At 45.8% G+C, this 9290-nt stretch overlaps 1 protein-coding gene across 4 annotated transcripts in view; it reads right to left on the bottom strand.

Annotated features, from left to right (window-relative positions):
* ARNTL2 (aryl hydrocarbon receptor nuclear translocator like 2) overlaps positions 1-8738 on the bottom strand; it is a 109710-nt gene extending 100972 nt beyond the window's left edge. For all 4 annotated transcript variants that reach the window (XM_011222191.3, XM_034644758.1, XM_019797366.2 and 1 more), the window contains exon 1: positions 8420-8738. In XM_011222191.3, coding sequence (XP_011220493.2) covers positions 8420-8450 — 31 coding nt within the window. In that variant the 5' untranslated portion in view covers positions 8451-8738. The remainder of the gene's footprint in view (positions 1-8419) is intronic.
* Between the last annotated feature and the right edge of the window lie 552 nt (positions 8739-9290).

The raw sequence follows: 9290 nt of genomic DNA, 5'->3' as shown, positions 1-9290 counted from the left end.
AAATACATTTACAGTTCTGTACTGTAGTTATTAAAAAGAGAAAAAAATCTGTGTATGGGCACCTGGGTGTCTCAGTTGGTTACTGAGTTGCCTTCGGCTCAAGTCATGATCCCAGGGTTCTGGGATCCAGCCCGGCATTGGCCTCCCTGCTCAGCGGGGAGCCTGCTTCTCCTTCTCCCTCCACTTCCTCCACTTGTGCTCTCTTTCTCAAATAAATAATATCTTTTCAAAAAAAATCTGTGTGTAAATGGACCATCACAGTTCAAACCTGCGTTGTTCGAGTGTCAACTGTAATTTGAAAGTATATATACATCACAATATTTATTGCAGCATTATTTATAATAGCTAAGATATGGGGGCAGCCTAAGTGTCCATCAATGGATGAATGAATAAAAACGACCTATATGTACATAATGGAATTATTATTCAACCATAAAAAAGAATGAAATCTTGCCATTCACAACAACATGGAAGGACCTAGAAAGTATTAGGCTAAGTGAAATAAGTTAGAGAAAGACCAATACTATATGATTTCACTCACACGGAGAATCTAAAAAATAAAACAAATGAACAACAAAAAAAACCAAAACAGACTCATAAACACAGAGAACAAACTGGTGGTTGCCAGAGGGGAGGGGTGAGGGGGGAGCCCATGAAATATATGAAAGGGATGAAGAGGGTCAAGCTTCCAGTTAGAAAATAAATAAGTCACGGGGATGAGAAGAACAGCATAGGGGAAATAGTCGATGATACCACAATAACTTTATATGAGAAGTACGCACGCATGAGCATTTTGTAATGTATATAATCGTCAACTGACTCGCTGTGTTGTATCCCTGAAACTTGCATAATATTGTATGTCAACTGTACTTCATTTAAAATTTTTTAAATAAATAAATGTGGATGATAATTTTTTAAAAAAAAAGATACAATGGTTCCTGACAACCAAAGCATTAACAAATGAGACACCTTCAGTTTAACTTTGAGAAAATATTCATCAGACTTCACGAAAATATCTGTGGCGACTGTTCTAGAAGACAGACCCTTTCAAAGTGGGGGAGAGGGGGAAGCATGGACACCACAACAGGCAAACTGTTCAAGTTCTACAAACTGAAACACGATATGGGTTATACAAGTAACAAAACCCAAAGTGACATTTGTGACGTTAATACTCTCTGGGCCTCACACGTCATAGTTACAATGAGGATCAGAATCTAAAGCTGCTTCTGGGCTCTTCCTAGACAAAGAGCTAATAAACAGTTATTTTTAAACCTCTTGATAAATAATTTGTCCTTGATGCCTTCTACAATTTGAAGTGTGAATTTGAACGCCCCCTCCCCCCACCAAGTCCAGGCTGCTTGGTTGTGAGATAGCTATGATTATTGTTGAAAGAAACTGATGAGCCGAAAGGGCTAGTTGAACTCAGGCCAAAAACTAAAGAAAAGGAGACTTGTCCTAAGAAGCTACTAGCAGCAGGATGCATGGAAAATTGGGTTTGGTCTTTTTTTTCTAGGTCATTGTGGTTGTCCAGATAAATCTTACAGAAGGGATGGCCTACTAAAAGCAATATTGTTGGTCTCCCTGGCAGTGCAAACACAGCCTATCTGGGCTACCTCCTAACTCAGGACATCCAATCCTCCAACCAGGGAGCGGGTAAGAAATACATGCACAGCTGGAAATGGTGTTCCATATTTTCTCTAGATCTTTGACAAGTATTAATCTTCACAATCATGTCTTCATGTAAATATCAATATCTACTTGATGAAGTGTTCGATTTCAATTCTATCTACTGTATATTGATCTAGGTTTTAAAATCTGGATTTCTGTAAAATAGTCCCCAACATCCCAGCTCAACAATTGTCTTTTTCTATATTCTCCTCTCCTAAGGAAAAAAGGTGAAGACATACTTTAATGTATGTAGAGCTTCTGCTTTTAATACAGTTTTTTAGATTTTACTTATTTATTCATGAGAGAGAGAGAGAGGGAGAGGCAGAGGAAGAAGCAGGCTCCCCACCGACCAGAGAGCCCGATGGGGGTCTTGATCCCAGAACCCCAGGATCACGACCTGAGCCAAAGGCAGACGCCCAACCGACTGAGCCCCACAGGCGCCCAACCGACTGAGCCCCACAGGCGCCCTTAGAGCTTCTGCTTCTAAGTAACTTCTAAACCCAAGAAGGTCCGCACTGTATGCGAATCAAAAGAAGAACACCTTCTGAGGTTATCACACATTAGCAGCCTGTTCAGAGGCGCGGGGACTAGATTCCTTTTGGTTCACAAACCTTCACTAAGTGTTGATGTTGGAAGTCAAGGCTGAGGGTATTTTTCAGCTCGGCCCCACGGGGCTGCACGGGGAGCGTCTGAGAGCGTGCCTGGAGCAACGTCCCTGCCAAGGGCATCTCTGCGATGGGGACAGAGGAACAACATAGGGAAGGTCATTAAAGGCCAGACACCTGCTTCCCAACAGGCTGTAATGGGAATAAAGGAAACCGTACTTCTGATGCTTTTCAGATGAATGTGAAATGGATCTAAAGACAGAAGCAGCTTTTTCAGGGAAGAAAAGACAAAAGAGAGAAAGAAGTGCCCCAGAAGGATTTGGAGTAAAGGCTAAGACTTAATAGTCAATCACCTGGCAGGAAATGGGACCTGCTTTTTTTTTTTTTTTTCCTGATCAGAAATATGCCATAATTCGTCTTTCAAGGTGACATAGACGTTCTGTTGCTGACCGGGGGCCAAAAAGAAGATGTGTGGATCTTTCCTTTTGGAGAGCAGGCAAATCACTGCCTGTATACCCTGGGCTTTCTGGGTCAACTATCTGTGCTGCACCACAGACGGGGGAGGGGAAACACCCCCCCAACACTAACTGTGCAACTTCAATGGTCAATTCCTTTTCCATTTTTCCTATCCAAAGCCAAAAAAACACTACCACCAGTTCTTCCAAGCACTTCACTAAGGACTTTCCATATCCATGCCTACGCTCTGTCCTCAAACACCCTCTTCTTCTCTGTCTCCCCAAGAGTTATCTACCCATTGATACTACAGCTGGCACCTTCTCTGAAAGTGAGTCCCTCCCCGGTGAACTAGATATAATTTCTCCCAACTCTGGGTGGGGAGGCTCACTCCTACCAGTTAATCTATAGGTCTTATTACTAGGTTCTATCTTGTCTTACACATATTTTGACTGCTTTTTGCCTATTTATAAGCTCTTGAATCTTTTTTCTGGCTTTATTTCTCAGTCTGTTTGCTTAGTACAGTAGTATATATTTATTGGATAGTTTATGAATGAACCAGCCCTGTCCACACCTTAGACTAATCATTCATTTAAAATCAACAAACCTTCATTAGGCATTGAATAGGTAAAAGGAGTTGGAGATTATAAAGATGAGTAAGAATCAACCTTGATCTCCTAGGATAAGAATGCAGCAAAGAAATCTATCTAAATAACTTGTGGCAAGCAGGCCAAGTGTTTTAATAGGCGCTCGCGTGCACACACGCACACGCACGGGCACACACACGCAAAAATAGAAGGGAAGAAGCATTTCCAGGGGGAGAGGTTCTGAGAAGGCTTCTTGAAACAAAGGGGAAAAAAATCATCTGTTTTACGTCAGATTTCACTAAACAGTTTGTAATCATCTCATTTAATTCCCACAGGCATTTTTTTTACTCCCATTTTATACACAAGGAAACTGGGGCTCAGAGCAGTTAAATAATTTGGCCAAGGTCACATAGCTAGTAAATAATGAAACTGGCGATCACATTCCCCATGGCCTGGTTCCAAAGCTCATGCTCATTTCCCTAAACGCCAGATCTCCTCCTCCACAGGCAAGTAAAAACACAGTGACACCTGAGCTCAGCCTTCAAGACTACGTGAGATTTCTACATGCCTGTCTGGAGGGAGGGCAGGAACATTCCAGGAGCAGCCAATAGCCTGAGCATCGCCTGCAGGTAGCAAAGTTTAAAATACATGGGGAAAAGCAGATTCCCTCACATAACAGACTACAGGACACATAAAGGGAAACAAGATAGCTTTTGGAAGAGAAAGCGAGGGGATGATTCTCCACTTCCCTGAGATATATTTGGAACATATGGTAAAGTGTATTTCTTATCTACTTAAAAAAATAAGTAAAACATTTTCTTTATAAGTAAAACATTTTGAATGCATTGGAAATTACTGTTTTATGGCAATAATCTTGACCTTCAGTAATAAATATCCTGTAATGCAAGCCATGTTGACTGGAAGAGTGATTCTCTCCATATTTCCTTTTCCTCCAGCTTTTGTTTTTATCTCTCTGTAAAGACACTTAGCGATTTAAACCATAAGATTAAAGACTAGAGAAACAAAATACCAATAATGTACTTGGATAAATGACAAATTTCCTATCATGCCAAACAACATGTAAGTATTTTCAAATAAGTTTTAATTTTATGTAACTGGACTGATAAATATTTTAAGAAGTGAAAAAAAATTAGGAGGGGAGAGGGAGAGAGAATCTCGAGCGGGCTCCACACCCAGTGAGGAGCCCAAGCAGGGCTGGATTTCGGGACCCTGAGATCATGACCTGAACCGAAATCAAGAGTCAAGACGCTTAACTGACTGAGCCACCCAGGTGGCCCATAAAATATTTTAAATTTAAAAATTGGGGGTGGGTAAGATAGTATAGCCTAAAGTGATAGAATTTAAATAGTATGTGTGAGGGACCAGTAAATGTGACTTCACACAAGTAAGAAAAGAAAATGGGGAAGCGGGGGTACATAGCTAAGCGCTTTGTAAATTATCAGTAAATATCCAGAAATACTACAAGCTACTGCAGAGAATATCTTCCACCTGTAGTCTCAGCACCAATAAGAGTTTAAATTGTAGGTTTTTCTAAGTTCTCACAGCCTCCTGCCACTGGGAAGGAGGGAGGCACTGGGTGAGGCAGGCGGGGTACAGAAGGGCTGGGATTTGGGGGTGGGGGGAGCCACTCCAGGGAGCAGACCTGCAGAAACCAGGACATGAAATCACTGCCTCCCAGAGCAGGCAGATGTCTCAGGTACACTTGTCTCCTGCAGGGCACCTGGTCACTGAGTCCCCGATAATGCTGATGATGGTACTGATGCTGACTCATGACCCAGATCCCAGGCCTCTGCGTTAACCAGCTGTCACGGTGGAAAACTGGAGGTCTTCAACGAAATGGGACAACTGAAATCAGGACTACTAGAATGAGATGTTACTACCTGATTCATGATTTCCTAAATATTATGTAAAGGGAGAGATTTTGAAAGGACGCAATGATCAATGTTCACAGTACAGAAAGAGATCATGCTTTTTAGAACTAGGGAGTCTTGCCACAAGGAAAAAAGTAAAGTGAAATGATGGTGTTTACTAGACTAATATTTTGGCTTTCCCTACATACTTTATTTATTTATTTATTTAGAAAGAGAAAGAGAATCTCAAGCAGACTCCCCGCTGAGCATGGAGCCCTATGTGGAGCTCAGTCTCCGGCTCCCGAGATCGTTATCTGAGCCAAAATCAAGAGTCAGAAGCTTAACCAACTGCGTCACCCAGGTGCCCCTCCCTACATATTTTAAACATTAAATTACTTTTCCTTTTTTCCTGGAGTCAAACTTTGATGGGCTGGCCGTTCCTACCTCCCCTCCCTTCTCCCACCTCCATCCTGCCTCTTTCCCCCTCCCCCCCCATTCNTCCTTCCCCTCCCCTCTAACCCCTTCTTCATCTCCCCATCTCTTTCCCTCACTTCCCACTTTCTTTCCACCTTGCTCCTTTACTCTCTCCCCTCTTCTCTTTCTCCTCCCCATTCTCTCTTTTCCTCTCACTCCCCTCCCCCCCCTTCCCAAACACGTGAGAGCAGTTTTAGTCCATCCTGGTTTAGGTTGAGTAATGCATCTCAGACTGAGACTTTCCCTAAGGATCCAGGCCAGGAGCGGTAGCTTATGCAAAGTTGATTGGCACATGATTTTTTATTTCTGAGTCACAAAAATGAGTTTAAGCCACTGTAATTGCAGAACTACACCTCAGAAAGAGTGGTCTGATAACCTTGCAGGTGAAAACATGCCACGATAAGGAAAGGGACGGTGAGAAAGCAGCCCCACAAATGCCAAGACCCAAACCATCTCTGGCAGTCAGTCTTGAAAATGCGCTGCTCCTGCAAGATTGCCCTCTCCCTGACTCCAAGGATTCTGGAATCATTTATCAGGAGGACCCCCCGTCACTTTGCGGTTTGCTCAATCTTGGTGATTACCGTAAGCCTGTTAAAAAATTGAGCAGGCAATGATGTGAGGCACCAGCTGATTTTTGGTGGCCATCCTCACAACCAGCCCTGAAGTTGTTTTCAGCTGTGTAAGGGCCGTGGGGTGGGGGCGGTTCGTCCCCACCACACTTGTAGGTTTGTATTTTATTACCAGGGTCTTAATGTCAAACTGCCTAAGGAAAAGAAGTCTTCAGGGATTTTGTGTAAGGAAAACATGGCCACGGATTCTGATATAGAGACCTGTTTTGCTGTGTTTTTCCCTCCAGGGATAGGGGAACTTGCAACCTTACTGTTTTCCACCCTCTTCATCTAAAGACTGTGTGTGAAGGAAGGTGCGCGAATTGCTCCTTAGCGCCGCCTAGTGAGACGGGAAAGGAAGGAAAGTAGCATGGCCAGTAGCCGCAGATTTTTTAACTTCAGTTTTGTCCCTCTCTCGCTGTGTAACTGTGGGCCAGACTGTTACCTTATCTGCAAACTGGAGATAACACCACCTACATCACAGGGCTGCTACGACAGTAGGGAAGGTATCCCTTATGAAATGCTTGGTAGGTAACAGGACCTCAAGAAATGCTGGCGCTCCCAGCCCCCACTGAAACTTTGCTACTCTTTCCTAAGAAGAACTAATGTTTATCATTCCCAACTGCACATTTGGCATTCAGCTAAACAGCAATAAACTATGTGTTTGAAAGCTTGTAAGTCCATAAGTCTTATGTGGTGAAAGCCTCTCCGAACGAGTAGGTGCATTTTCATGTTTCTCTTTTTTTTCAGTAGAGTCCAAATATTCTTCCAATTTGGCCAATTTTGACTTGTGTGGGATAACATTTAATTAACCAGACAAGACTCATTCATTTCACAAAGCAAATGGGAGCTGCAAATTGATAACTGTATTAAGCTCATGTTTATGGAGCATTTTCTATTTCTCAAGTACCGGGCTAAGCACTTTATATGTGCTTAAATGCATTTATATCTCGTTTAATCTAACAATCCTTTAAGACAAATACTATAATTATGTCCATTTTACAGACGAAGAAACTAAGGCTAAGGATAAATAACTTTACCCCAGCGACGTGTCTGAGCTTAACACACCATACATATTGCCTTCTCTTTGCAAAACAGTGCTTCCTCACATCTTTATATCACCCAGAAAAACTGCACATATTCAAATGATAGAATGTTGGAAATCTCATGATCCAAATTCCCATAACTGTATTGGATTTTCAAAAGCACCTCTTCTCACTGCTGGATTTCAGAGAAGAATCAAAACTTATCATCATATTCCAAAAGGCAAGTGCGGATTTAATCACTGGCTTCCCTGAAATTCGGCCAATCTTCCTTTACTCATTTTTTTTCTTGCCTCCCTTTTGACTTAACAGATATTTTATAACCGTCCCATAATTGCGACTAGTCCCATGGAAGAGACCACAGGATGTTGCCAGTGTATACTACAGGGAGGAACAAGACATAGCAACGCTTCCAACTCAATTCACAAAAACTCCACTGAAATAGAAAACAAACATTCCACTGATGGGTTTCCTGAAGCAGTAACGGTAACTCGCTCACGGAGGGCTGTTGCGGCGCAATCTGCGGTTTTCGAGGGAGAGGTGCAGGGCACCTGCCGCCACGCGCTCCCACGACTGGGCAGTTTTGGAAACAGGTTATGCAGAATTGGGTATTTCCAGTGCAGAGGCTACCGGCTCGCAGAACCCGAGTTCCCTCCATGGCTGATGACAACTGCTTCATACAAAAGAGGAAAGCTAAGAAGTCCACGCCACAGTCCCCGCCGACGACGAAGTGGAATCCCAGTGGTCGGCGGAGGGACGCTGCTCGCCCTTATCAGGTGGCTGGTCGCTCGCCAGGTCACCTGCGCCAAAAGCTCCGGCCAGGGCCAAGAAATGAGGCTGCGGGCAACGCGAAAGCCGGCAGCGAGCCCGGGCACTCCCCACCTCCCTCTCCCCGGGAGGACGCGCGGGGCGCCGGGCAGCACCTGTGCCCCCAAGCGACGACCTTGGTCCGGGAGCCAATCGGAGGTGATGCCCGGGGGGAGGAGAGCCCTCCGCAAACTGTGCTCGCCTGGCGTCTCCGCGCGGGCCGCTCGCCCCCAGCCCGCCCCGGGATGCTCCTGCGCGTGCGGCGCCGCTCCTCCACCTGGAGCCCCGCGTCCGCAGTCTCACCTCTGGCCGCAGCCTCCTCTTCCGCCGCCATCGCAAGAGCCACCCGGCCGGCTCCGCAGCCCCGGGGCTGGCGGCATGGAGAGCTCCGGGCCCGCCCTGCGCCGGCCTGGGCGGCGGCCCCGGACCAGAGACGCGGGCGCCCAGGGGAGCTGTGCCGCGTGTCGCGGCGACCACCACCGCGGCCCCCGGGCGCGCAGCCGGGCCACCCCGGACTGCAGAGCCAGCGGCCTGGGACTGGCGTGCCGCGGGGCTCCCAGCCGGAGAACGGGACCCGGCGCAGGGCGGAGTCACGGCGGCACCGCCCCCGACCCCTGCGGCTGGAGGCAAGGCGCTGAAAGGCTGGCGAGGCGGCACCTTGAGGCTTTCTGGAAACCGGCTTTTAAACACAGGTTTCCACGATCACTTTAAGATTCGTTGTGTGAGTGTTCCGAGGGTTGGAGTTGTTCCCTTGGGGGAAAAGGTTAAGGATGAATGGAGATCTTTGCAAGGTGGGGGCCGGGGGGGTGGGGGGAGCTAGAAGAGAAACTTCACTGGTACACAGAAGGGAGAGGGAAGGAAGGGCTTCCCTGCAGAGACGGTGCGAAGTGACAGAGACGGGGTCACTGAGAAAGCTGCTTTGGCTCCTGCAAAAGTTGGGTAAATGCAGAAGCAAGATCCACTGGGGATCATTTGACAGCCCTCCATCCTGTGCGGAATAAGCTGCTTCTCTTCCCTGCTACTGGTCCCTGGACCGGTTCCTCGGTTACAGTTTGTGTAGTAGAGGAAGGTAGTGGAGGAAAGGAACAACAGAGAAAACACTAAAGCTTTGCATCAACTAGCCTAAATTTATTAGTTTTCCTACCACCATTCTTCATTATAGCGTCTTAACCAG

This window comes from Ailuropoda melanoleuca, chromosome 16 (assembly GCF_002007445.2).
Source record: "Ailuropoda melanoleuca isolate Jingjing chromosome 16, ASM200744v2, whole genome shotgun sequence".
Lineage (NCBI taxonomy): Eukaryota > Metazoa > Chordata > Mammalia > Carnivora > Ursidae > Ailuropoda > Ailuropoda melanoleuca.
Note: the sequence above shows the minus strand (reverse complement) of the source record. Positions and strands in the feature narration are given on the sequence as shown.